The sequence below is a fragment of the Zonotrichia leucophrys genome, chromosome 12 (assembly GCF_028769735.1).
Source record: "Zonotrichia leucophrys gambelii isolate GWCS_2022_RI chromosome 12, RI_Zleu_2.0, whole genome shotgun sequence".
NCBI lineage: Eukaryota > Metazoa > Chordata > Aves > Passeriformes > Passerellidae > Zonotrichia > Zonotrichia leucophrys.
In genome coordinates, this window is record NC_088182.1 from 9797137 (window position 1) to 9822924 (window position 25788).

The 25788-nt window shown below is 40.9% G+C and overlaps 1 protein-coding gene across 1 annotated transcript in view; it reads right to left on the reverse strand.

Moving 5' to 3' along the window:
* Positions 1-3813: 3813 nt before the first annotated feature.
* Positions 3814-25788, reverse strand: part of LOC135453234 (netrin-4-like) — a 44569-nt gene continuing 22594 nt past the window's right edge. The window contains exons 4-10 of the mRNA XM_064724051.1: positions 17560-17686; positions 16916-17104; positions 9104-9317; positions 8330-8466; positions 7687-7755; positions 6381-6551; positions 3814-5909 (exon numbers count right to left, since the gene is read on the reverse strand). Coding sequence (XP_064580121.1) covers positions 5773-5909; positions 6381-6551; positions 7687-7755; positions 8330-8466; positions 9104-9317; positions 16916-17104; positions 17560-17686 — 1044 coding nt within the window. The 3' untranslated portion in view covers positions 3814-5772. The remainder of the gene's footprint in view (positions 5910-6380; positions 6552-7686; positions 7756-8329; positions 8467-9103; positions 9318-16915; positions 17105-17559; positions 17687-25788) is intronic.

Below are 25788 nucleotides of genomic sequence, written 5' to 3' on the forward strand. Positions count from 1 at the left end.
CTGTTCTGTGCTTTAAGCAGATCTCAAATGAATTTGTGGCTTGTGAAGTTGCTCCAGCTTGTCAGATTTTTATTCTTGTCTTATTCTTTTCTCCCCAGCCCAGGCAGGAAGGCATAAAAAACCTAAAGCTTTTTCATTAGTTGTAGTAGACTGGACCATGAACCAGCAAATTAACATGAACAGCTATTAAAATATTTGAAAATTACTTAAAAGGTACAAATAATTTAATAGTTCAATATTGTTTAATAGCTGTAGATAAGCTATACTCCATTGTTTGTCTTTCTGAGCAAAAGATAGGCTGTGAGATTTTTTTTTTTTTCAAATGAGATTGTGGCTGCGGTTGTTGGGTTTTTTTTCTCCCCTTGTGTTGGCTACCTCACCCAAAGCACAAAGGGTTGTAGTGTCAGTAATGCAGCCACAAAGTCCAGCAATGTTCAAACTCTTCCCTTTCTCTGTGGGCAGCACCCTGGAGTGCTCAGCAGCATTAATTCCATGTAGCACTTTCATGTCTTGCTTGCTTAAGTGAATTCGGTGCCACTGATGTTTCTGAATGTTTGAGGGGAATTTTGGTCAAGATTTAGTGTCTTGAGGTGTTTGTATTTCAGTGCAGCTGTTGGATCCTCAGAAAAAAGTTTGTAGGCAGTTAAGTGGCTGACAGCTACTTTGTTCTGAGGGCAGTGATAGCAGGGATTGTGCATTGCTGCTTTCCAAAGAAACAAAGTGAGACAGAACTTCTCAGTGTGGCTCTTTCAGGCATAAGAGGCCAAGTGCCAAGTTAACCTGAGTAAACAGGCACAAAAGCAGCAGAGATAATCTTTGGCACTTAGGCAATAGATGAACACTGGGCACTAAATTAGAAAAAAATCACATGCACCCGAGCTTCTGGTTGTTCAAATGGAAATCTAGTGCACTCTGTGAGGAAGCAAAAGCTGTTTGTCAACCGGTGCTCTGTTCTAACAAGTTGCCTCTTCTTTCTTTTTTTGCTGTGCTTTTTTTCCCCTCATTGCCTTTGTGCTCTAAAGTGTTTGGATTTATCCTCTGCAACTGTATTTGTAGCCTCTGTGTACAAAACATAAAATGTGAGAATCTTGGCCTACAGTGGGTAGGGATGTGCACCTAATACTGACAGAGGGACCTGGGGGATAATCTGACACTTTGGAAGGTGTGTTCAGGATGGATTTGCTGCTTTCTGACTGTTGTGCTGCATCCAGTACAAATATGAAGTATGTATAAGGATATTAGACCAAAAACTGTGAAAAGCACTGTGTAATGTGTTTCAAGTGTTTTGAGAAAGGAAGTCATAGCTTTAATCCTAAATAGTTCTTTGTGGAATTTTTTTTTTTTGCTATGTAAACTGATGCACTTGTGAATGCATTGACAATGTAACTCCTTGTTTCTGTTTCCCAGCATTTGCTTAATTTGATTTTCCTCCTATAGTTACATGCCTCAATTTTAAATCTAAAATCAATCAGTGGTTATTTTAATATATAATAAAGATGATAAAATGATCCTTGGCAATATGTGACAAGCTTGTGAAATAAACAGATGGTAAGTTGCATTTTTATTGTGTGAATACAAAACTTAGAGCTGCAAATTTCTTGTTTTAATGTGTTTCTTATTTTATATATATATTTTATAATATATAAAATATTACCTATTTTATATATATAAATATATATATATAGTGTCTGCCATCACTGAGCTACTGGTTCTTGGAGAGAGAGTAGTAGATTCAAATGGGTTTGAGAAATTGTGTTCATAGAGTCATTTCATACTGATTTTATGTTATCAGGTGCTTATGTCAAGTCATAGGCACTGCTGTGTCAAGTCACAAGTAGTTCTTGGGGGGTAAAGAAAGCTTTTACTATGAAAATATTGCTTTTTAATTCTGTGCCCTTAGTTGATCTTTGGTCTATAGAAGCTGATGTGCTGAGCATGATTAAATGCTTATAAAAGTTCAGCTAACAGAAACTGTTAACAATACATGAAGCACTGCTAGATGTATTGGACTATCTTTCCAATCCAAGTTACTTAGCCAGTTACATTTAGATGGAATTCCAGTTGAATTTGCTCTGTTTAGTTTTTAGAATAAAAAGACATGGTTATAATTGTATTCACCCTACAGACCTACTATTGCTCCCAAAATGCTCCCTCGTATCCTATTGCTGTGTAACACTCCAGATTTTCAGTTTTAATCATTCTGCAGTTTTTGCACACCCTTGTCCTTCTGGTGCAGTGATGACACAGTCTCTGTTTCTGAAAGCTGGGTGGACTGTTATCAGCTGGCTGCAATTCCTGCATATGATGCAGGCCACAAGTTCATATATAACCTGTGATAACCTGCTTGTTGGGATAGGATTGTTCCTGCAATCCACTTAAACTTGAATCAGTGGTGCATGTATTACATATCCTGATGTGGATAAAGATTGCCTCTAAAACTTTAGATGATCCTTTAACAAAACTTAGATTCTAAAATGTAAAAAATAAAATTAGGCAAAATTACATTTTCAGAATTAAAAGTTACTCAGTAGTTTTTTTTCTGCTGTTCTCTGCAGTACAGCCTGAGGATATTGCAGAGAACTGACTTCAACTTGTGATAGTAACTTCCCTAGAGGTATGGCCTTGCTTCAGGTGCAAAAATAACTTTTTTTTTTCTTCCTGCAAAAGGAATGATGAACAAAATGGTGGCTAGAAGGAGAGACACTGATCTTGCAGGCCATTGTAGGGATCATTAGATCTGGGGATCTGGCAGGGCTGTTTTGGAAACAAGATCTATATCCTGAGCAGTTCTGACTGAGAGTGTCCTTGTTAACCTGACAGCAGTGTCTCCTGGTTATCTGAGCACTGATCTGATCACACGTCAATGAACCTACTTATTCCTAGGGAAGGAAAAAAGGAATTTTTGTGCTTCCAGACTCTTGTTTTACCTCATTAAAATTCTATCAGTGTTAGTGTGGGACAGTGTAGGGGAGCTACCAGCAGTTTGTCATTTATTCTTAGTCAGCTCTCTTCACTGGACATGATTTTATTTTGTTGAACAGGAGCCTGTCTGCAGGTGTTTTTCAACTGCTTTTAACCCCTCTGGAGCTGATGTTTTGTTGGTGATGGTGGAGCTGAGAGAAGACACACCCAACAGAGGAAGAGTAGAGTGCAGCAATGATTATAGCACCAATTTGTTTGTTTGTTTCTTAAAATGGCTTATTGTAAATCAGTGTTGATGATCTGTGAGCAGACAGCTCAGGAAGGCCAAAACAAGGAGCACAGGAGGATTTGTGGTGATTCTACAGTGCAGATTAACCCAGATGACACAACAATGGTGTGAAGGGTAGGTGGACACAGGGTTTGTTGTACCCTGAATGGCAGGTCCAGTTATTTGTTTTTGAATGTTACAAGTTCCTTACAGCTGCTAAGAAAGGTAAAGCATCCCCTCACTGTGCACTCATTCCCTTCATAGAATGCTGTGTGGAAAATGGGTGCTTGATTTCTTACTCTGTGGTTCAAGGATGTATTTCTACTAGCAGTACCTCGTAATGCTAGTAAATGAATGTGTCAAAAAATAACTTTTATTGACAGAGAAGAACTATGCAGATGTTTACCCTCCCCACAAAACCACCAGTCTGGCACAAAAATAATAGAGGTGTTTGCTTTAATATGGTGCTGACTATAAACCAACATGGAATATCCTCATTGTCATTAAATAAGATCCCCTGCAGGTAAGATGGCCCCTGTTGAAAAGCACATTGCTCAGGTTAATTGTAAACCTACACTTGAATTTCATTTCTTCTGAGAGGCCCTTTGAGATCAGACTGTAAATTCATGTACAGGTCTTTATTGATATTTGAAAGAGAACTAGTTAATCTTTTTATTGTGAGACAATTTCTGGAGACAGTAAAGAAAGCAGTTGCTGGGCTCCTAATTTCATAAGGCTGACATTTCAAATTCTGCCAACTGCCTTGGTTAAAAAGTGTTTTATTGCATTAATTAAATAGCTTGTTGGAGATGCCACATTGTTGGATACCAGTTTAGGTAACAACAAATAAATTATGAAGTGAAAGGGGGAAAGCAGTGGAGGAAGGGAAATTTCCTGAAAAGGAGGGAGGAGGAAACACTAGAAACACTGTTTATATCCTGTTGGGAAACAAATTGGGGCTTTTTGCTTCCTTAAAGATCTGCCTGTCATCCATTTCCAAATGAGCTGAGAATATTTCTGCTGTTCAATCAATGTGAAATTCAAAGTAAAATAGCAATGAATAGAATGGAAGAGGCTGAATTTTTATGTTTTCATTGGTAAAGAGAACAAAACAATGGCTTAAGTTGTAGGCTGGTCTTCTGTTGTTCTGCATTAGTATTAGGGTTTCTAGGTGTCTCACCAGTCAGTGCTAAATGAAAATATCTCTTCCCTAGGAGCATTAAAAATTAGCCATGGAATTGAAACATGCAAAAGTAGCATGTGTACTTCTCTTTCTCTGTAACTCCCTGAAAGAATAGATTGATTCATTGTGATTTTTGCTTAGTTGAAGAGAGAGTGCTCCAATCAGCTTCATTTGGTTGTAAGTCCTTAAATGGGGGACACACATCTCAAACTTCAATTTCCTCACAATTCTGTGTTAGGGAAGGATTTAAGTAGCTACCTCTTGATTACTGTAGGATAAAATTGATTTAGAAATAATGCTTCTGCAAAGCAGAACTAATTTTACCTGAAGTGCAGATGTTACCACTCCTGTACTTTTGCAGAGGGAGAAATAATCCTCAGGCACTATGGGAAGGAAGCAGAGCTTCAGCATCTTACCCTGAAGTGTGACCAAGAGAAATAAAGCACAATGAAAGCACTAAGTGCAATTGAAGGCCAGTGGTCTTGAGCACAGTTGGAACAGCCAGGTTGCTCTCCCAGAACTACAGCTTACCTCGTGTGATACATGCTCCCACCAATCCATTTACCTCCTGTTTCTGCTTTGTGGCTTTTGTAGTGTCACAATTTCAGTATTAGAGCAGCTGCTAGTTCCTCACACTTTGGCTTTTTCCTATAATTAAGGCTTATTTGCAGTTATTGCTGTGAAACCTTTGTGGTGTTGCAGACTAAGTACTAGAGCACAGAGCTGGGATAGAGTTTGAGCCAAGGTGGTTTCTGCAGCAGAGCTCAGCACTAAGCCTTGATGATTTATGATGATACATGATGCACATCTCTAAAGGACACTGTCCCAAGATAAGCCACACATTTGTTTCTGTAGGCAGTGGGATAATATTGGCTTCTAGAAAGCAGCCTATTATACTGGCATAATTGCAGTCTGATGGTAAATCAGTTTGAGCTCTCTTATATGCTTATTTAGTATTATGCCACTTGTAAAGCTGAAAGAAATTGCTGCCTTTTAGTGGTCACTTATAAATAAAATTTACACTCCAGTAATGAATGTATTATGAAAGCAGTTTATGCATATTAATATCAGACTCTGACCTGAAGTATGGAAACACTAGTACATGTCTTTAGTTTTGCCTTGTAAAATGATTCTGTCTGGAATCAGGCTCAAGTGGACAACTGACTTGTGATTTATATATGATGCACTAGGTAACTCTGTATAATAAGGTTGTGCATTTTTTTAAAAAAAGTAGTTATGTCCCAAGTTTCCTGTCTAAGCACATGAAAGGAGGGATGGCAAGTCTGCTTTCCTTGCTTCAGCTAGGAGCATCTTGAATGGGAATGCTTGAACTAACTACACCTTTCACTGCAGTGTTACTAAAAGGCAAAGTCCAGCACTGTAATTTCTGAAGCAGAAATTATTTGCATCCAGTTCTGAGAATATCTGATACTTGTTTTCCCAAATATGCCTTCCAGGGTTTCACCAGGCTGTTCATGTTCACGAGGAGTTTGCCAGTCCTAGAGTCCTCCTGGCCTGCTATGAGATAGTCAGTACCTAGTTAAAAAAAAAAAAAAAGAAAAAGGAAAACCTTTAGTTAGCAAATAGAATAAGAAAGAAGCAAACCAGAATTTCTCTATTTCATATGGATCTGGCATACAGCATTTTTGCCAATTTCATCCAGCTTATGCATGTGCCATCTTATGTGTACAAATCCCTGTGCATCCTGTCACTGCTGGTTCCTGGGCACACAGATTCACGGTGTCAGGGCTGTGCTCAGGGGTTATAGCTATAAATGATTTCATTCCAGTGAGGTTCTGCACACAGATATGCAGGGATTTGGCAGCTGCTGCTCATGCCTTTGCCACCCTCCTGCCTTTACCACCCTCCTTGAGCACTGTGAGCTGGAAAGCAAACATGCTTTGGTGGGATGAATCAAAGGATGCTGCCCCAGAAAGGCTAATCACAAATATTCCTAAGCACTGTTTTCAGGGGAAGCAAAAGCCCCAGTGAGGATTTTGTCCTTACCAGGATTGAGAATGGGACATGTGCAGCCCCTGTTGGTCCAGGATTCTGGGTAAATGCTTCTGTTGCTCCGGGCAATTTTCACCTTGCCTGATTTCAGGACCTTCTTCACTTTCACAACAACTTCTGCATGGGTCCCTTTGTCATGAGCAGACAGGATTCTTGCTTTTATTACTGCCAGAAAACATATCCAAATAGAAACCAACAATGAATTTTTAAATGAATTTTCGTTAATGCTGCTAAAAGGTAGAATTTTAACACCTTGAAAGAAGACATGAAAAATCCCCTAAAGTGCAGTTGTGCAGAAAAGTACAGTGCTTGTCCATTTCACTGATGGATCTTTTAGATAAATCTAAGGAATAAAACCTGAATTTTTCTTTTTAAATAGTTAACTCATCCTTTCACTATGTTATTTAGCAACAATTTTTAATGGGCTGATGTCAAACACTTGGAAATTCTAGGAAAGCACTTGTATGTGTACAGAAGGAAGGGTGAAAACCCCCAACCAGCAGCTACCAGTCTGTTTTCAAGCACTGATTCTACACTTTATATTTGCAGTTAGAAAATGTTAGTGTTTTGCTATAACACTGGCCTCTCAAAAATTCTGTCCTGTGGGAAGGGACTGTCTACAGGAAGGAAGTCAAGAATTTTCCTATCAGCCATGTCACATGACTAAAACTCCATGATTGCACAACAAACCAGAAGAGCTATTTTTGTTTTGTGGTCCATCACCTGGTTGCCATGATAAATTCCTGTTCCTTTTAATTTAGTTGGATCTCATAACTTTTTGGCATGACTGGCTCATGTAGATCATCCCCTCAAGCAGGCTTTGTTGTCTCCTGCCACAATAACATCAAACCTCTGGATCCCCGAGCTTTCCTTTCTTGCTTCATGTGATGGCATGAACCAGGTGTTCATAAACAACAGTTTAAATACATTCTTGGTAAATGAGCATGGCTATTGGAATCTGCATAATGACTGCAAAAGCAAAGACATTTCAGATGTGAGGGTTTTTATCATTTTTTTCTTGATGCAGAGCCCAGTCATTCCACTGAATATTATTCTATCACCCCTTGTGCTGTAAGAGGTAAATTAACTGGGTGGGAAGGAGACACTACAGAGCTTTGCATGAAAAACGCTTTTAAGTTCTGATCAGAAGTTGGACATGTCACTTGACAAAAAAAGGCAGAATAAATCCTACCTCTCAGGACTTAACCAATCCTGTCATTTTTCACAGCTATCAGCTGACAATATGCATAGCAGGAACATCGTGAAATGATCATAGCTTGGGGGCATGGTGCCCACTTACCATAGGCATATTTCATTTGGCAGAAGTCACTGACACTCCCGAGCACCTTCTCTTTGCACACACACTTTTCTAGCAGGGAAACCCCAGAATAAAAAAGGTTGGAGAAGAGCCAGGACATGAGAGAGAAAAGAAGAGCAAACAATCATCAGTTATGAAGTTAATTATCTATAATTCCGATAATCTATATGAACCTTATGAATAAGTTGGAGAGTGAGCTCAGTTATTTGCAAATGTGTTTCTTGTTATATGATAAAATAATTACTCTGAAATCTGATCAGCACTGTCAAGTAAAATGCAGCCCACATGAGGTCTATTGTACAGGTAATAAACTGATCCTAATGAAGAGATCAGATCCAGCTGTAAATCATGTAAGTAATGAGACCTTTGTTTGATTCCATAACCTAAGAAATGCTGATCCTTCCTGGTGTTAAAGCAATATCCATCTCAGAAAAATCAAGTTATGCAGTGTCACTGTTACCTCTGCCAAGACACCAGTGATGGCAAGTGCTGATTTTTACAGGGCAGGCATAACTGAGAACTACTAAAAATACTACAGACAAGCTGGAGATAAGTGGGGCACACCCAGTCAGGGTGGAGGGTTGAAAGAACTGGCAACCAAATGTTCTCAAGCTCTGGGCTGTACCTGGGTGCCTCAGTGCAGAAAATCCCTGCTCGTGGTCGTTCCATTTCCACTCCTCTTCGCTCTCGTTGCTTGGTGTTTGGATGAGGTCGGGAATTCTTCCCCCGATGGGGACATTAAAGAAGGGCTCGCTGTCATAGCTGGGGACACACAAAGCATAGCACTGCCTTAGGGCACTCAGGGGAGGGAAACAAACAAACAAACAAACAGCTGCCTTTGGCTGTGCCCAGAATGCTGAGCTTGCTTTCTTCAGGTTGGGAGTGCAAATATGAGAGAGACTTCATGCCACAAAGAGAGATCACAAGGTCTAGGCTTTTATTCAGGTCTCCCACTGCTGACTTAACATTTTTAAAGTACCTATAAATTGGGCCTTTTTTGCTTACGTTTGTTTTTAGGGAATTATGTAACTTAGTGACCACTTGTTGATGTCACTGGGACCTGAGGATAGCTTCAATTGCTCAGCAAATCATTTTACCCTGGGCACAGATAAGCGGCAGACTCTTCCATCTATTTACAAAACAAAGATGTGCTTAAAGACCCTGCACATATTTCCATGGGGTTGTGGAAATGCCTATTATTACTGCAAAGATTCATCTGTTCAAGACTGCCTTGGATAATGCAGTGGACTTAAAGGTGTAAACGTAAGCTAAAAAACCTTTTATGATTTATAGCCTCCTTTTCAAATGATTGTGCACCCTCCAATTGTTGTTATTTCTGTAGAATTAGTTTCATTTCCCAGATCCCATCTCAGACTGACCCCAGGGCAGGTTGCTTTACCCATTGAAGCAGGTCCCAGTGCGCTGGTCACAGTCCCTGGCGCAGTCGCAGGGCCGACAGCCGCTTTCTCCAAAGCCCCAGTAGCCCACCAGGCACCTGTCACAGCTGGGACCTGCCACTCCTGGTTTGCAGTAGCAGAATCCTGTCCGGGGGTGGCACCTCCAGCTGCTGCTGAACGTGCTGTTGGCTGAACCCATGGGCTGGCAGGCACAAGCTATGGACACACAGCAAGAGGCAACTCAAATTAGGGTCAGCTGCTTAAGTGGCATTTTAGCAAGGCTGATAAACTTGTGCCTTCTTCCTCATGCGCAGTACTTTTAAGTCAGAACTAGTAAACATTTCAGCCTCCATTAACTTTTTTTTTTTCTTTTTAATTTGTTAGACAAAGCAGAACAAGTACAACTGTGAGCATTTGTGTTTGGAAGTCAGCTCTCCTCTACTACACAAATCATGACCACACAGGGTTTTCCAGTGATACCAGAAAGCCTCCTCTGTGTGTTTATTTTTAAAGGGGCTTGAAGGTAATTTACTTTAAAAGTGTTTTGCAGAAAGTTTCACTAGCAAGGGCAAGGAAAAGATTTATAGCTATTGCCTACATTGCCTTTCCTGTAAACACAGAATTCGCAAAACTGCTGTTTCCTCTGGGGTAGATGCAGATTATACAGGTGGTTCAGATGACCTGGAACATATTTTCAATTTCTGCCTCTAAAGAGTGCACAGATTTCCTTCTGTTCCTTTCTAAAGTGCTGAACATCACACTATGCAATACTGTATGTGCTTAAAGAAGCTGATAATTTATCTTTTTTACAAATGCATGAGCAGATTTTTTTCAAGGAAGGTTAGCAGAATAGGAGAAGACCTCTAAACTTACTAGATGTATTTACATGTAGCTGAAGGAAATAGGAGGAAAAACCTTGAAATAGGGTTGCCAGTTTCACACCAGCCTAGCAACTCAAGGCAATTTGGCAGGAGAACAGATAGTTACAGCCCCATGGGTGTCTCTTCCTGCACAGACAATAAATTGTCATAATCCCACACCACTGGTACATTCCTGATGTGACAGCATCAGGGAGGGATGCACAGAGAGGCACAAGCCAGCACAGTTGATTCCTCTCCATCAGGGCAGAACCTGGCTGAGATGGCCAAGCCTCATGCCAGCAGCTCTGCAGAGGTAAAATACAAGCAGTAAATAAACGCACTCTGATGTTCAGACAAGTTTGATCAAAATGAACTCCAGGCCTTCATATTTCAGCTCTCTTTAGTATTAAGAAATTGGCATGCTCTGACTTTTACTTGTAGCAAACTGAAAAGGTAATGCATCACTACTTCATCCATCTGGAAGAGGGCAGAAATAAAAATCTTGTGGCTAAGGCCTGCTTTGACAGAGATTTTCAGTTAAATGTTGGACACCCAAGGTGTTTAGATAGCTTGGATCAGAGGCCAGCCTTTTTGGACGCTTATTTGAACCAAACACGATCTCCAAAGCTTTTGAAGTTTGTCCATCATTGTTTCTGATCAAACTACTTTTCTTCATGAGCTCACAGATAAGAGACTAAATGAACACTCTGATCCCACACATCACTATCCAAGGGGAAAGGGGCAAATATATGACTAAAGAAAATTTAAAATGTAGCAGGGACAGATTGACTTTCACCTGCAGCCTCATATTTGAAACTCAGGAAAAGAAAATACCTTTTGAAAATAGTACAAGAAGAAGGGCAAGTAATTTTGTTTAAAGGGCATCTCATTATGATCTGCTTACCATATAGTTATTTTTTCCCCCACGCCCTGTGTTCTTTATGCCAATAATTTCAATAATATTATTCTACTGCCGTGGATGGATGTGGGCCCGTTGTGCTCAGGGGGCTCTAGCACAACAGCCTAGGGACAGAAGAGCCACGTGCTGTCACGGGCAATGTGCTGGGCACAAAGGGCTGGCTGGCGCGGGGCAGCAGCCCCGGCTCTGGGAGCACACCCAGGGCTTGTGCTGTCACTTCTGGAGAGCAGGTGGAACACTGAAGTGCTCATTAGCCCTGACACGTTCAAAGGAAGGTCTCATTTTTTGCTGCTAAACTGGATTTCACCCCCGCCCCATTTTTTGCAGGGATGATTACATCACCCTAAAAAAAGGGATTCTTAGTTTGTCAGTCACTGAAAACAATGGATGTCATAGATTTGGAGATCAGGATGGGAAACACCCTTCCTTCATTGCAGACAGGTTTGAGACACAAGGAGTAGGAATTTTTCAACATCAGGGTCACTTGAATCCAGGATGGTTTTCACTGTAATATTGTGACATGTAGGATTTCCCCATGGAGCTTTCACTTAAAATGTCTTCAATTTCTCCAACCTCTAGATCTGTCTTTATCCCTCTTATTTCCAGTTTTTGGGTTTCATCAGTGAGAGTCACTTAACAGATGGGTAACTCACATCATTAGACTACCCTATCCCCAGCTGAGACTGGAACCTGATTCAGGAAGATGAGAACTTCTCCTACCCTATTCATAAGGGAAAACATTACAGCACAGTGACTGAAAGCTGATGAGGAAGCAGAAAACAAAAATTGGTAAAGCTGATGAGGAAGCAGAAAACAAAAACGCCTTTTTTATTTTGAGGCTACAGTTCAGTAAAAATAATGTTCCCAGATGAACTGTGGGACATATTCGCCAGTTAGAAACTGGGACAGCTTCTGGTGCATCAGAAAGCAAGCTGAATCAGTACATGTACAACACTTTCAGATGAGTTATACAAGTGGCTTGCGAACTCTTTACTCAGTCTGTGTTTATTTAGCATTTCAGCTTGGGTGGGTACATTGTCTGGCTTCCAGAGTATTATGGCCAAAATCCCAGTTGTGATCTAAGGTAACTCCTAAAATAAGAGCCCACATGTCACATGCTGAAGGGGCAGCTGTGGATGACTGGGTTTTTATCTGTTTAACAGTACCATGGATTTGCAAATAAACCTCACTATTAAAGAAACATAAAAGCGTGTTTCCAAACCCTTACCCTTTAACATTTTCCAATATTTGACAACCCTTTCCCATTGAATTTTGCTTCTTTTCTGTTGGCAAACCCTCATTTTCTCTCCATCCACCTCCCTGTCTAACAAAACAGCACCCAGTGTGACAATGGCCTTGTTTGTCAAAGGCATCATCAATTATGTTAGGGACGGTGTGCAGACAATCCTGGCTCAGAGCTGGGCAGTTTGTTTTGGTTCTCCCTTTGACGGTAGCATAGTGAAAAACAGAATTTTACTTTAGAGCTGCCTATTGGTCAGAGTGTCAGGAATACCCTCTTGCCTTTTAGTCTCACTCCCGTACCAAGTATTTGTCAGACACTACTGTAAAAGGGATGAGACAAGAAATAATGAAAAATGAATAATTCATACTGCAGTCCCCACTCAAGTCCCTAATAAATCTGTCTGCCCTCAGCACAGCTGTCTTCCCCATGTAATTAGACACAGATGTAAAATATAATATTGGTTGTAACAATATGGTCCCAGCTTACAGGAAAATAGCAGGTGCTCCAAGTAAGTCAATGGCCTACGAGGTATCTTGTCCATAACTTTTGTCTAATAATACTGCATAAGATATAACTGTGAGCAGACTTGCTATTTGATTAAAAAAAACCCAGGCAAAATGAAAAATCAAACAGTCTTTTGAGTCTGAAATATATACATGTGCATCTTGGGAGTATATGATCAAACCAGTGTGATTTTTAAAGCATGTCAGGTGTGGGGATTGACTCTGCCAATGATGTTTCTTAAATGAAGGAAATAAGATAGCTCTGTGTGTGGTCAGGGCTGATTAAGACAGACTTTGAACCAAGATGTGATGGGGCCTTTGTGATATTAGAATTAAAAGTTCACTCCCTCTGCTCAGAAGTAAAAGGATGAGAAGCAGAGCCTTTCAGCCCATGTGTGTGCATGTGCATCTGGGCACATTTTAATTTTCTAGCCTCGTTCTTTGAGTAAAAAAAGCTTGTTTTCCTGGAGACCCTTTTTAATGGGTCTACATGCCTGCATTACTTTTAAGCTAAGCAAAGGGTGAGTACAAAAGATGGTGCCATTTCAGAAGGATCCCTTAAGCCTTGGAATAAGCCACAGGAAAGAGCCAAGGATACAGCAGCTTTTCTGACCATTGGTTGGGAAACAATTAGGCTTTTGAGTCAAAGCTCCCATACAAGTCTATATGCAAACTACTTAATCCTGTGTTGTCACCCCCAATAACAGGCAGGTGTGTGCCTTGCTCAGGGACTCTTTTTATGCCTTTTTTTCTTTTTAATATAGATCTAAGCAGTGTCCAAACAAGGCTCTGCCCATGACCCTGCTCTCATTCATCCCAGCTGGTAGGAACAGGAGAAGCAAAGGGATCAGAGGCAGGCTACTTCTGTAGACAAAAAGGAATAGCAGATCCACACTTTCATATCAAATTTCAGCATATTTTTTGTTTTCTGAGGGAATGTCTTTGCAGTCTCACACTGGAGGGTCAGCTAAGGGTGGTTTAGATAGTGCCAGGAGATCCAATTGTTATACAACTTTTTTTTTTCAGAGCAGATTAAGAGAGAATGCTATTCATTATTATGACTAATGCTTAAAGACTGTTTCTGGGCCTGAGCAGTGTCCTGTTAACTTTCTGGGAGCCTGAGGGGGATGTCACAGCTGAACCTAGACTTTGCTCTGGATGGCAGAGCACTCTTCAAGCGTGCTTTCTCAAAGGGATTAGCACAGCATTTCATTCAGCTTTTTCATCAGACTTCCTTTCCCAGCTCAGTATCTACTGTACACAAGGGTCAAGTTTTCATCTCCCATTGAAAGTTTTTTTTTTTTCCTCTGAGCTCAAAATGGGAAGATGGGCACTAGGTTGCTCTCACCAAAACCATCCATTCAGTCTGCTGTTTGCAGTTTATTACTGCTTTTCAACACTTGCTCATTGGGTGGGTTTTTCATTTAGTGTTGTTAGTCTGGCAATGAATTTTTCAAAGTGAGATGATGCCCTGGAATTGGTACACTTAAATCCTAAAAGAAATGTTAATCCAGAAGTGGCAGCTCTTCAATTCATAATCAGCAGGCTGAGGTATGACAAAAATCTATCTGGTGGTCTCATTGTCTAATATATTAGCAATGCTCAAAGTAGAAACTTTTTTTACTGAGAAACCAGAGTTGGTTTTAGGGTCATACAACCTGAACAACTTGGACTACACCAGATGAGGTTTACTGGCAATGCAAGTTTTCAACCTGAAGTGTAGAGATGAGAGGATCTATCCTGAACATCCTGCAGAACCCTTTTCAGTTTAGCATTAGTTGATGATCCTGGTGGTCCTGGAAGAAAAAGCTTCCCTCTATCAAACTGAGCCTGTTCTAACCAAAGCCTGTCTCCATTGGTGTTTCTGGTTTTGCTGTCTCTGGTAATAACCAAAAGAGGGAAGTGTTCCCTGAAAACTCTCTGCAAAGGTGCACTGTAACACAAAGTGCACACTCACACACTGCCTGCAATCCTCATGGGAACTGTTTGGGGATCAGGCCTTCCATCATGCAAAGTGCTACCTATTATGGGAATTGGTCAAACCTTTTTGTAGGAATTCTCTTATTTTCCTCAAATAAAAGGGAAAATGCACAGAGTAACCACCTCCTTCCCAGTTTCCTCCAAAGTCTGCAGTTATATCCAGAGTTCCCCCTGCTCCCACAGAGGTACAAGCATTGTGCACACAGCTGCTGTAAAAGCCAAGTGGGCTGCAATGCCCTTTCCTTATATCTTGATATGGCAAACATTCATGAATGCCTTTAGACCCCTGGGAAAGGTCCCACTGACTTGAATCACTCACAGATAGGGTCGTGCTTACCTTTGCTGCTAAATCAAACCAATTAAATTCATCTCAGCTAAGAGAAACTCCAGTGCAGACCAGACTAACATTACCTTTACCTCTTAAGGAAATAGATATGCTTTAGAGGGCAATTCAGTCCATCTGCTTCAGGCATCTACCTTAGACTGCAATAAATAATTTCCCTGAGGTCCCTCTGTTTCTCCACTGACAGAACAAGGAGCCTAGAAAGGACATATAACTTTCAGTGACTGAAGCAGGATGGAGCTCTCTAGGCCTGAGCATGCAACTCAGAGTGCAGACAATTGCATTTGGGGGCCTTCTGCTGGCAGCAACACCTTTCCCAGGTGAAAAGAACATTGTTGTGCTTGACTGGCACAGCAGGAATAAAGCTCTTTCAACAAGGTAAATTTCTGAACAGTTTCTCTCTTGCTATGCAGAGTATTGGCAGGGGTTACCGAGAGACCTGTAACCAGACCAGACAAGAGAGGCAGACGTAGAGTCAAGGTCTGATTTCATCTAAGCAAACAGTTCTAGGGTTTCCAGACAGATAGGCTGTATTTTCAAACAATGTTTTTTCCTCTTTGCTGCTCTCCAGTGCTCCTTGACTTCAGCAGTTATCTAGTATTACACATGATGCAGGTTACTGCACCATCTCCCTGCTGCTCAGTACAGGAGTTCATACACAAATTCTTCCAGGTGCTATGAGATTGAAAGCTAATCTTTTGGCATAACAATTTGTTCTCATTACAATATTTCCCTGTAGCAGATCTGCTCAGAGTAGAAACAGAACTGGAAAGGGGCCACCATAGAACACTACTGGATACAGGGTGAGCCAGATAAGCTCACCCTCTGCCCTGTCTGCTGATCCATGTTCTGTGATGAGCACAGTGAAAATCAGAAGAAAAAAAATGTGTGGAAGCAGTCTGCTGTCACCAAGTTCCAGTGGGAAGAAGGCAAAAGAGCAGAAACATTGGATATGTTGGGCACAGAAAGTTTAGGTAATATCACAGGACTCACAATCCTAGGGAGAGGAGTAACCTAAACATTTAAGAGGAATAATGTTGAAGAACATTAAAAGGGCCAGAAAAAGCTTCAAAAGCTCATTATGTCAGTGGGCAAGAGGTCAGACAACAGAGGATGAAGTTCTCTATGCTGGCAACTGATGTCTGAGCTATGGGGAAGGAAAATTATCCAAAGGGGAAAAAAGAAATTAAGTATATTGCTGGAAATAGCAACCTCTCAAACAGATGTGAGATAGAATCAGACATGTGAAGCCTGGCAGGATACTCAGGAAACATTTACTTTAAGTGAGGGAGATTTGGGCTGTTTTCCAGACTGGCTGGGTGCAAACTATCTTGATCCAGAGGTTGTACATCCTCTATGTGCAGCCATTAGTGCCTCTGTGCCAGAGACACACCCTGACACATTTTGCTGAAGTGTTAATGATGTATTTAATTTGGGCAGAGCACTTCATAACAGCTGTAGAGCCTGGAAATAAATCTGAGTTCTGATGTATTTGTTCCCAAGTGAATATGAACAGTTCCAGGCCTCCTGTATCTTCTGCATCCATGATATGTATTTATGTGCACAGATGTTGCACAAACAAATGGAATTTATCAATAGCTTGTACATATGCTCACACAGTCTTGAGAGGTACAGAACAAAACCCCAGGTAAATAAAATGTGCCTCAAGAGAAAAGGAACCATATTAATTTAAAACCAAACACAAGAAGAATGTACCTTTCCCCAGGAGGCAATGCATTTGGAGAATTGAATCAGTTATCACAAAAAAAGTGTCATAACATGGGGACAAATCAGGATAGTCAACTTTGATCAAAACTCCCTGTAGTTTAGGAAAAGAATACAAAGAGAAGATAGTAATACTCATGAGTTACCCTCTAGAAGAGTTACCGATTCTATAGAAATTATTTTGTTATTTTAATGATTCTTTCACCATTCATTTTTCACCTCGCGTAAGGCTGTCACTTACGTTTGCAGACGTCTGGAGAAGACAGGGGCTTGCTTCTGTCTCTGTAAAAGCCAGGTTTGCACCTCTGGCACCGATGTCCCTCGGTGTTGTGCTGGCAGCTGTCACAGACGCCCCCGCTGCGCTTCCCCGAGGCCAGCCACACGCTCAGGTCAAAGTGGCAGCTCTCAGCGTGGTTGTGGCAGCGACACTCTGGTGGGGACAGGAGAATGTCCTTCAGGCTTTCACAGCTGACACAGTAATCGTGGAGCATTTTCCAAACCTATCTGGCAGTGTTTTAAACCCTGCTAAAACCTGGAATGTGAGGGGGTGCAGCTACATGAAAATGCCACTCCCCAATAGCCCCAGCGCAGAAGAACAACCTGCACACTGAAGTTCTCTGTCAGTGATCAGCAATTTGTCCCCAGTTTCTGTAATGGCACCATTACTGTAAATCACAGAGGTCTTTTGTGGGAATCTACAAAATTAGAGGGAAAATTAGAGGGTTTTGGGGAAAGTTGCAAAAGGCAGGCTTCAGATACAGCAGAACTGTAAGTAGAGCTAAAGCAGCCCCCCTTGCCGGCATCAGTCTTTGTGGAGCAGCTTTGCCTGCTGTTGTGGGGAGTGCTCACCCTGATAGCCTAGGCCAGTAAACTCCTTCCACTTACTTCTGCATTCATTCGGTGCCCCTGTTTTCCCATCTCCTGGCTTCCAAGGCTGGTCGTTGTAGAGTGGAGCACATTTCTCACAGTGGTCCCCTGCCGTGTTGTGTCTGCACACACACTTCCCATGGACCTGCCAGGGAAAAGAGAGCACAGTGAAATGGTCACAGCAACAGGTGGAGTCCCCAGCAGCTCATGAGGAGCTGGGACTTGTGCACAATTCCCACACGGCTGCCTGGCTCTCTCAGGAAACCCACAGAGCCTGGAGCTAAAACGTGAAGCGCTCTCTTTTCACAGCCATTATGATGTAGAATTTTTCCTGTATCTTACAACATGCACATAGCAACAATTTAATTCTCAGTTGGCTAATTAATTACTGCATTGATGAACAACCTGTAGACTCTAAATTTGGTGAGCTAACAGGTCTTATTTTGATTTACAAGTTCAGGGCAAGAGCATGCAAAGAGTATCAAATGTACTCTGGGCTAGCAGAGCCAAGTCACAGGAGAGCACAGGCTAACAGAGCATGCTGGGCTCTGTCTTGATGTTAACACTGATCTGGAAGAGAGTATAAATATAGGGAAGTGAAATTGCCATGAATTACAAAATTTTAAATTGTTAGATGAATGAGGAAATAGTCATGGACATCCTAGCACAGTTTAAAATGTAGCAAAAATATTAAAAATAGAAAAATACCAACCAGTACTCCCACAGAAAAGTGGGAGAGCTTTGAGCCATTCTGTAAGGAAGGCACTGATATTTTAACTTAGGTTAAAATATCACCAGCCTGCCAACTTACATATGACTGTATATAAATTAGATTAGTAGAAAAGTAATGTTTTGGGCTATGGAACTAAGAGCACTGTGACCACAAGGGGACAAAAAATTGTACCTGGAATGCTGTGCTCAGTTTTGAACATATTATTACCAGATAAATTAGGAATTAGAAGATGTTCAACAAAAATGAGCAAAAGATGCCTGAAGTACAGGGCTGAAGTACATAAACCCATATAAGCTAGTATTTGGGCAAATCAAGTCTCTCTGTGACTATTTGCTTTAGAAATTACTTGAATAAATAACTTGCTTCCTTTGTACTTACCTACTTTCTTTGGAACACAATAATGATTTTTAGTCATGGAAATATTCAAATACATATCAGATTTGGAAACAGGCATTCACAGAAACTAAACCTTGCAAACTGAGCTAGTCCAGCCTTCAAAGAGAAAGTTACCATTGAAACTACTTCTGCTCTCAAGTAATTTTACACACCAGGAATAAAGCAGCCACTTCCACAATAAACTGTGATTTGGTGCACAAGATTCTATCTACCCAGATTTATTAACAGCCTTACAGAACGGTTTTTATGTTGTTGCTACTTTTTGTTTGGTTGGTTTTTTTTAATGAATAAATAGTATTCCAATATCTGTTTGCAATGCCTCAGGGAAAGGATTTAACAGATAAATTTATTGGAGGAAATATCAAGCTTAGGGTGTGAGAGAAAGGGAAGGGTGGTACCATAAGTCATGTTCTACATTTATCACAAGAGCAGCTGCTATTTTGCCAGGAGACACTGGTACTAGAGCAGGAAATGTGCAGAAATCAGGGGTCAGACCCCTGTCCCTCCATGGGCTATTGAGGATCCTGAGCTCAGCACAGCTCTGCCCCACTGCACCAAAAAACCAACAAAAAAACGCACTCAGGGCATGAACAGCGTGAAAAGTGACAGAGAACAAGGCAAAAATGCTAAAAATACTCCTGCAACAGCGTTGTGCTTTTCGCTGTTTGGGTTTGACTTTTCAGGCTTCAAGTTTTCCCCTGGAGAACAGAGGAACGGTAAAAAGAACCTGACCCAGAACTATAGATTTGCATATCTCCAAAATTCAGACTCCACCTGAACTTCACAGCTCATTCTAAACCAGATCAGAACAAAATCCTAGATCACTTTCTCAGGTAATACTTATTTCTATGTAAAATCTGCAAGTTAGCCCATTTTACTGTTTAGAAATACATGTAACACTGTGAATACAGAATACTCTGTATTCACTATATTAAAAAAATTATATGAAAAGTGCTGAGACCGTGCAGTTGGGAAATGATCGAATTAAACCACGCAATCTCATTTTAGTCATGAATGACATGATCAAATATTCATTATTCCACAGGAGCCTGTGCTTACAGTGCACAGCACAGATGGTGTGAACACTCATGAACAATTATTCAGAAAAATAAACAGGAAAATTCAGTGAGAGAGGAAAGGAAAGGCTGAGTTATTCTTTGGAAAGTAGACGTGTTAGTTTGCTCATTGCCCACTGGTTTGTTTGAGCTGTAGTTTGTGGCATGTTGTGAGCAGGACAGAGGCAGAGAAGAGGTTCCTACCTGTGATCCCTGCTATGGAACAGCTCCCAAATCCACGTGGAAGGACGATTGGCTCTCCTGCTGGCTGTCTGCTTGGCTTTTCAGCCCTTTTGTCTAAGCCATTGAGCAGGCATGGGGAAACAGGGAAGCTGGCATGGAGCTTCTTTTAGAAAGTGTTACATTTGGGCACTAACATTTTTGGCATAGGTTTAAGAAAGGGTAAAGAGAATGGACTGGTATTGGTGCAAAGGTAAAGCAAAATGAAAATAGTCTACCATGTGTATCAAGGAATATTTTTCCATGGAGAGTAATCTCAGATAGCATTCATGGGTGAAACAGCTACAGAAGAGAGTGCAACATGAGGTGACAACAAATTACAGAAAGGACTGGGATAGGAGAAGAAAACAGAGACAAACAACAGCTCACATTGACCACACAAGAAAAATGATTAATGGATGTAAGTGGCCATCACAGAAAGACTGGTTAATGCAGGAAAAGCTGAGCTGTGGAAGAGACCTGTTACATTTAAGTGTAATTTGAAATAAGGTTAACTGAGGTGGCTGTGAGTAATGAGATAATTTGTTCTGTTAGAGAGGAAGAGATAGGAGAGGCAGCCAGAGACTAAAGTCCAGGAAAGAGCAAGAAGGAAATACAGGAAACTGTGAGATAAAATAGGAAATGGGATACTGCTTAAAGACAGGAGAGTATGAGAGTCACACTCAACACCAGCACAAGAACAAGTGTGTCCCTGAGTTGTTATTCACTGCTAAAATAAGTCCGCACTTCTCTCACTAAAGTGAGCAAAAAGCTGGAAAACTGCAAACTCTAGCAAATGCAAAATCTCAGGATGCACTGGATCACAAATATCATGCCAGGGAAGAGAAGATAATCAGACAAGTACAGGTCCAGGGGAACTATGGTGACACCTTTCTATGCCCTTGAAAGCAGAGTCAGATCTACATGGCGATAATGATGATTTATAAGATTAATAAGAAGAGGAGTGTCAGGAAGCAACAAGGACCAGCTGCTCTTTAAGGGCCAAAAAGCTACAATCTCAGGTTTACAACAGCATAGGCTGGGCCCTTACTGAGGAGGCACCATCCCAAGCACAATGGGCAGAGCAGGGAGCTGGCACCACAGAAACAAAAAGGAAAGGGACTGGGATAATTCAGGAGCAGCAAGAGACAGGCCAAGAAAGACACAACAGGGATGCAAAGTCCATTCAGAGGGCAGAATGAGAGACAAGCACAGGCCAGGGAAAGGTGCAGAGGGAAGGTACAGAGAGAGTAGAGCAGAGCCCCAACACTCCCCCAGGATGTTGGGCCAGAGGCAGGAATGCAAACAAGGAACAAGAGCCCAAAGCTGAGCTTAAATAGGACCCCCAAGCCAATGAAGAGAGAGCAAAGGTGAGAGTCCCAGGTGGAGCTGGTCAGGGCTGTTAAAGTTCTATTAGTGCCTTCAGGACACTAATAATAACACTTTGATTGCCACTGGATTAATGTCATTGGCATCTTTAGGATATCTGACTAAAAAGAAGCACCTGATACTTTGAGAGTAAGAGATACTTCAGTCTTCTTCATCTGGAGCTGGCAATCCAGGTGGAGGAACCTTAAGAGCAAGGTGTGAGCAGCAGAGGCAAGATTCATGCCACCAGTTAGGAAAAAAGCCAGTTTTCAGCTAAAGCCTGAGTAGTTTATGACAGTGATTTATATGAATGCATATAAATGTATTAGTACAGCAGATGAAAAATGAAGATCCAGGGGATTTCTCTATCACCTCTATATTTCACTTTGTCCTTTTGTTCCATAGGTAACACATCATCACTTGACATATCCTGATTCTTAGGTACAAAAGTGTTTAGGCCTATATGAACTTCTCCACTGGGCTCATTGCTGCAATATTTGAGTACTTTGGAAACATTATGAAATTCATTTTTATGACATCTCCCTTCATCTGCTTTTCCTCATTACTCTGGTGACTGTCCTGTCTCTGAGGCTCTTTCCCATTCATTGTACTGAGAGTTCAGTTGCTCTCACAAACTTTTTTTTGAAACTGGATGGTGTTTTCCAAAGTTATTGTGGGGAATGGATCTGAGAAAAAGATGCAGGCAGGCAGATTGTGTGATTGTATAAACCTCCCCATTGCAAAATACCAGTCTGAAGTCCCACATGCATCCCCTGGAATAGTTTGTGTTCTTGCACTCCTGATCTCCAATGCATTCAGCTGGGGCTGCCCCTGTCACTAATGCAGGCTGTCAGCTTTGAAAGATGAAAACTGCTGCTTTAAATGCTGATATTCTGGCTTCCTCATACTTGAAGTTTTCTAATAAATTTTGCTAAGTGTAGACATTTATAAACTGACATACCTGAATTTATAGGATATAATTAGTCCAGGAAAGGAAGACAAATGTTTTTCTATAGTCAATCACCATCACATTGGGTTAAATGGCCATGTGAAAGTGAGTTCTAGTTTTGTGTTTTGGTATAGCAGCTGTGTTCTCAGACTGTGGCTTCATGATCTAAACTTTTTTTGGACAATCCCAATTTGAGACATTTCCTTACTATTTCTTGCTATGCTATCACTTACATCATGCCCTGAGTTATGTATAAATTGGGCTGCAAAACCAAACCATGTTTGGAAAAAAGCTAAACCGAGGGGTTTTTTTCCCTTGGCAATAGTATTTTTAATCTGGATTAATTCCCTCATCTGTCTCACAGTACAGTCATGCTGTTACAAGTCTGGTGTTGCTGCCAAAGGCTTTGATTTGTACATCAACCACCTGAGCAGCTTTGGATCAGGACATAGAGGAGGTTATAGCTTTGTGCATTTTAATGCCAGGATGATCAGTTCCAACCATTTAGCTTGACCTGCTATACTCAGCTGTGAGTTTCATCCAGTAGTTCTTCTATCAAGCTCTTCTGGTGGATTTATAGCACATAGTGTAGAACTTTATCCTGTTTTCATACAACAGTTCCAAGAAATTACATGGTACTTGATCATCTTTGCACAAAGCTTCTTCACCTGAATTCTGATTCACAGCTGAGAAAGTGAAAGAAGACTTTCCACCTCTTTGTCCTTTTTTTAAAACTCTGTTCAGCTTTGTATAATACCTAAAGCCTCTTGCTTTTTCTCTGCCTATTTAGTTTCTTTACCTATTGTCCTTTCATTAAACATTGTGGTTGTTGCTCTTTCTCCTGGGCTACTCTCAGTCTATTTGGGGGTGTTTTTCTTCATGAATGAAGGTTAAATTTGGAAGCCTTCCAGGTCAGAGCAACTGTTGCTGATTCAGAAAAAATGTTTGCCTTCAGACTCTGTATTCACTCTGTAATGTCACCAGAGAAATTTGGGATACTGCAGTTTGCAATGACATCAGATGCTATCCCTTACCTGCTTGTAATAAATTGACTTTTCTTGGGTCATTTTGCATTGTTAAATGAAACAATGTCTGCTGTTCTGCTTTGTTTCACTTACAGTTCAAATGAGCTCTGTGGTCCCTCCAAATGAAAAGAATATCCATGCACATTTATAAAAAATCCTTGAATATCAAGTCCTAAGGAGAGCACATACAACTTATAAGAGGCCAAACTAAAATTTCCTTCAACTTTTTTTAGGTTGCAATGAGAATGGATGATATGGAAGCCCCAGATTACAGTGCCTGCTGTGGGCAGATGGACAGTTCAAATTCCTGCTCTAATCAGGAATGAGAAAAGCCATTATTTTCCTCTGTCACTTGTTGGTTTTTGGGAGAAGGCCTAATACATGTATATGTCAGAAAACTACTACACATATGGGTGCTTTCTGAGGGAACTCAGTTTCTGGCTCATACTTGGTGACTTTGATAAATTAAGTTTGCAGGAACTTGACAGGGAACAGGGATAAGTAGAGCTTGGACACCTGTGGCAGGGCCACCTGAGCCCATGTGGGTTTTGATCTTCATAGTGAGTCAATGAGCTGCTGCTGGTCCCAAATTCACTGAATTGGTAATGGTGGAGAAAAACCAGTGATAGTGTTCAGCTGAATATTCAGACTGACACCCCTAAGAGTTTTTGAACAGTAACAAGACAACATTATTCAGCCTGTAAGAGTTTCAAAACACAGCTCTACCTTCTGCCTGAATTCACCTCTCACAGTTCATATTTCATTCTGCTTGCTTATTGTCTTCTTTCTGAATTCTACATTGATTACTATTGATTTTGGGGACAAGCTGTCCTCTTGTTTTTGCCAGTAACTCCATTATGAATCTGTAACAAACTGCACACAATGAACAGCTGTCAGGCTGAAATAGCATCTGAGTTACAGTAGGTCACCAGCTCCTGGTGAGTGTCTTAAGAATGGAGGAAGAAGAAAGGGGAATGAGAGTCAGTATTTAAATACTGAGTGCCAGAATCACAGAGTAATGAGTAAATACCACTGTTCAAACGTCCTGAAAGTGAGTGGCACCTCTTGCACCTCTGAGTTCTGGGCACAGCTGGAATCAGATAATGTGAAAACTTAGCTGGGGATTATGAATAGAACTGCACAAGATATGTGAAGCGGAGTTAGATAATATTTACAAGGCTTACAACAGCCTGGTCACCTAGAAAACTGATGTACAAAAGCAGGTTTTACCTTATGTAACCCCCATTATGCCAAACAAGGAATCCTACTTAGAACCAGGTCCTGCTCCCTTTGAAGTAAGGGGAAAACTTTCCATTTGCTTGGTTGTGCAGGATCAGGCCCACAGGGAGTCTAGTTTGTCTCTGTAAACAGGATAAAGAAGCAAAAGAAACATCCGAGGCCACTTGTAAGAATTTCCTGGCACTCTAGGTACCAATAATTAACAAGTTAAAAAAAACCACCCTAATGCTTTATACAAAAACATTTTCATCCACATTTGCTTTCCTCTTTCCGAACTTCTCATGAGCTAGAAAGAGAATTGTGAAATGTTTGGCAAGCAAAAAGGACTTTGGTCTAGATTCTCTGTTCTGTCCATGTGCACTTTCTGCTTTGTAAACTGTTCTGGAAGCACCTCTGGACTCACCTAAAATGGGCCAGCAAAGCAGATCCTAAACCTGGCAGCTCTGCAGAGGCACACAGAACTTTGTGCATCCTGCAGTGTCAATACCTGGGACAGGATTGTGTTCTGTTGCATCCAACCACAGAACAAGACTAGATGCATTCAGCTGGCTGGGTCCTGGCAGTTGTTTCACTTGCAGCAGCATGTTAATAACTCCCATTAATTAAAAAAAAAAAGACTGGGAAACTATTTGTAAGAGTTTGAAAAATGCAGGCTGTGATATTCAGAAAAGAGAATTTTGCCATTAGCTACCATACAAAGCTATTGAAGTTGGGTGAGGAATGACATCTCTGTGTCTCCTTTTATTTTTCTGATCCTAGGAAAGCTAAATAGAAACCAAGAAAACATTACTGTCAATAGCAACAGACCTCAAATTCAAGACGTGTTTGTCCTCAAGTTTCTTGCCTATTTACAGCTCCCATCTTGATGTCTCAAAGTTTTCCTCCTATCCAACACGATATTCTCAGTAGTTTGTACAGGAAATGTAATCTAAATAAATTGTGTTGAGAGGGGTGCATGGCTTGTTTAAAAAAAAAGAAAGCCCCACAGAAAGAGTTAGTACTACTGTTTTGCTCCAAAATAAGAAGTCAGAGAATATTTTCATTGGATCCTATATGGCTATTTTGGATCTCACTGTATTTTCACAAACTTAGGACCAGAAATATGCATGAAACTATGAAGATTTCAAAATATGAGGAATGATGCACCATTTGGACATTGGGTTTACAATCTGCAGTTTTCTCATATCCATTTGTTGCTATGACACTGTGGCATCTGTGACATTGCTTCTCATGGAACTGCTTTTCCTATTGGCAGCCTGAGTG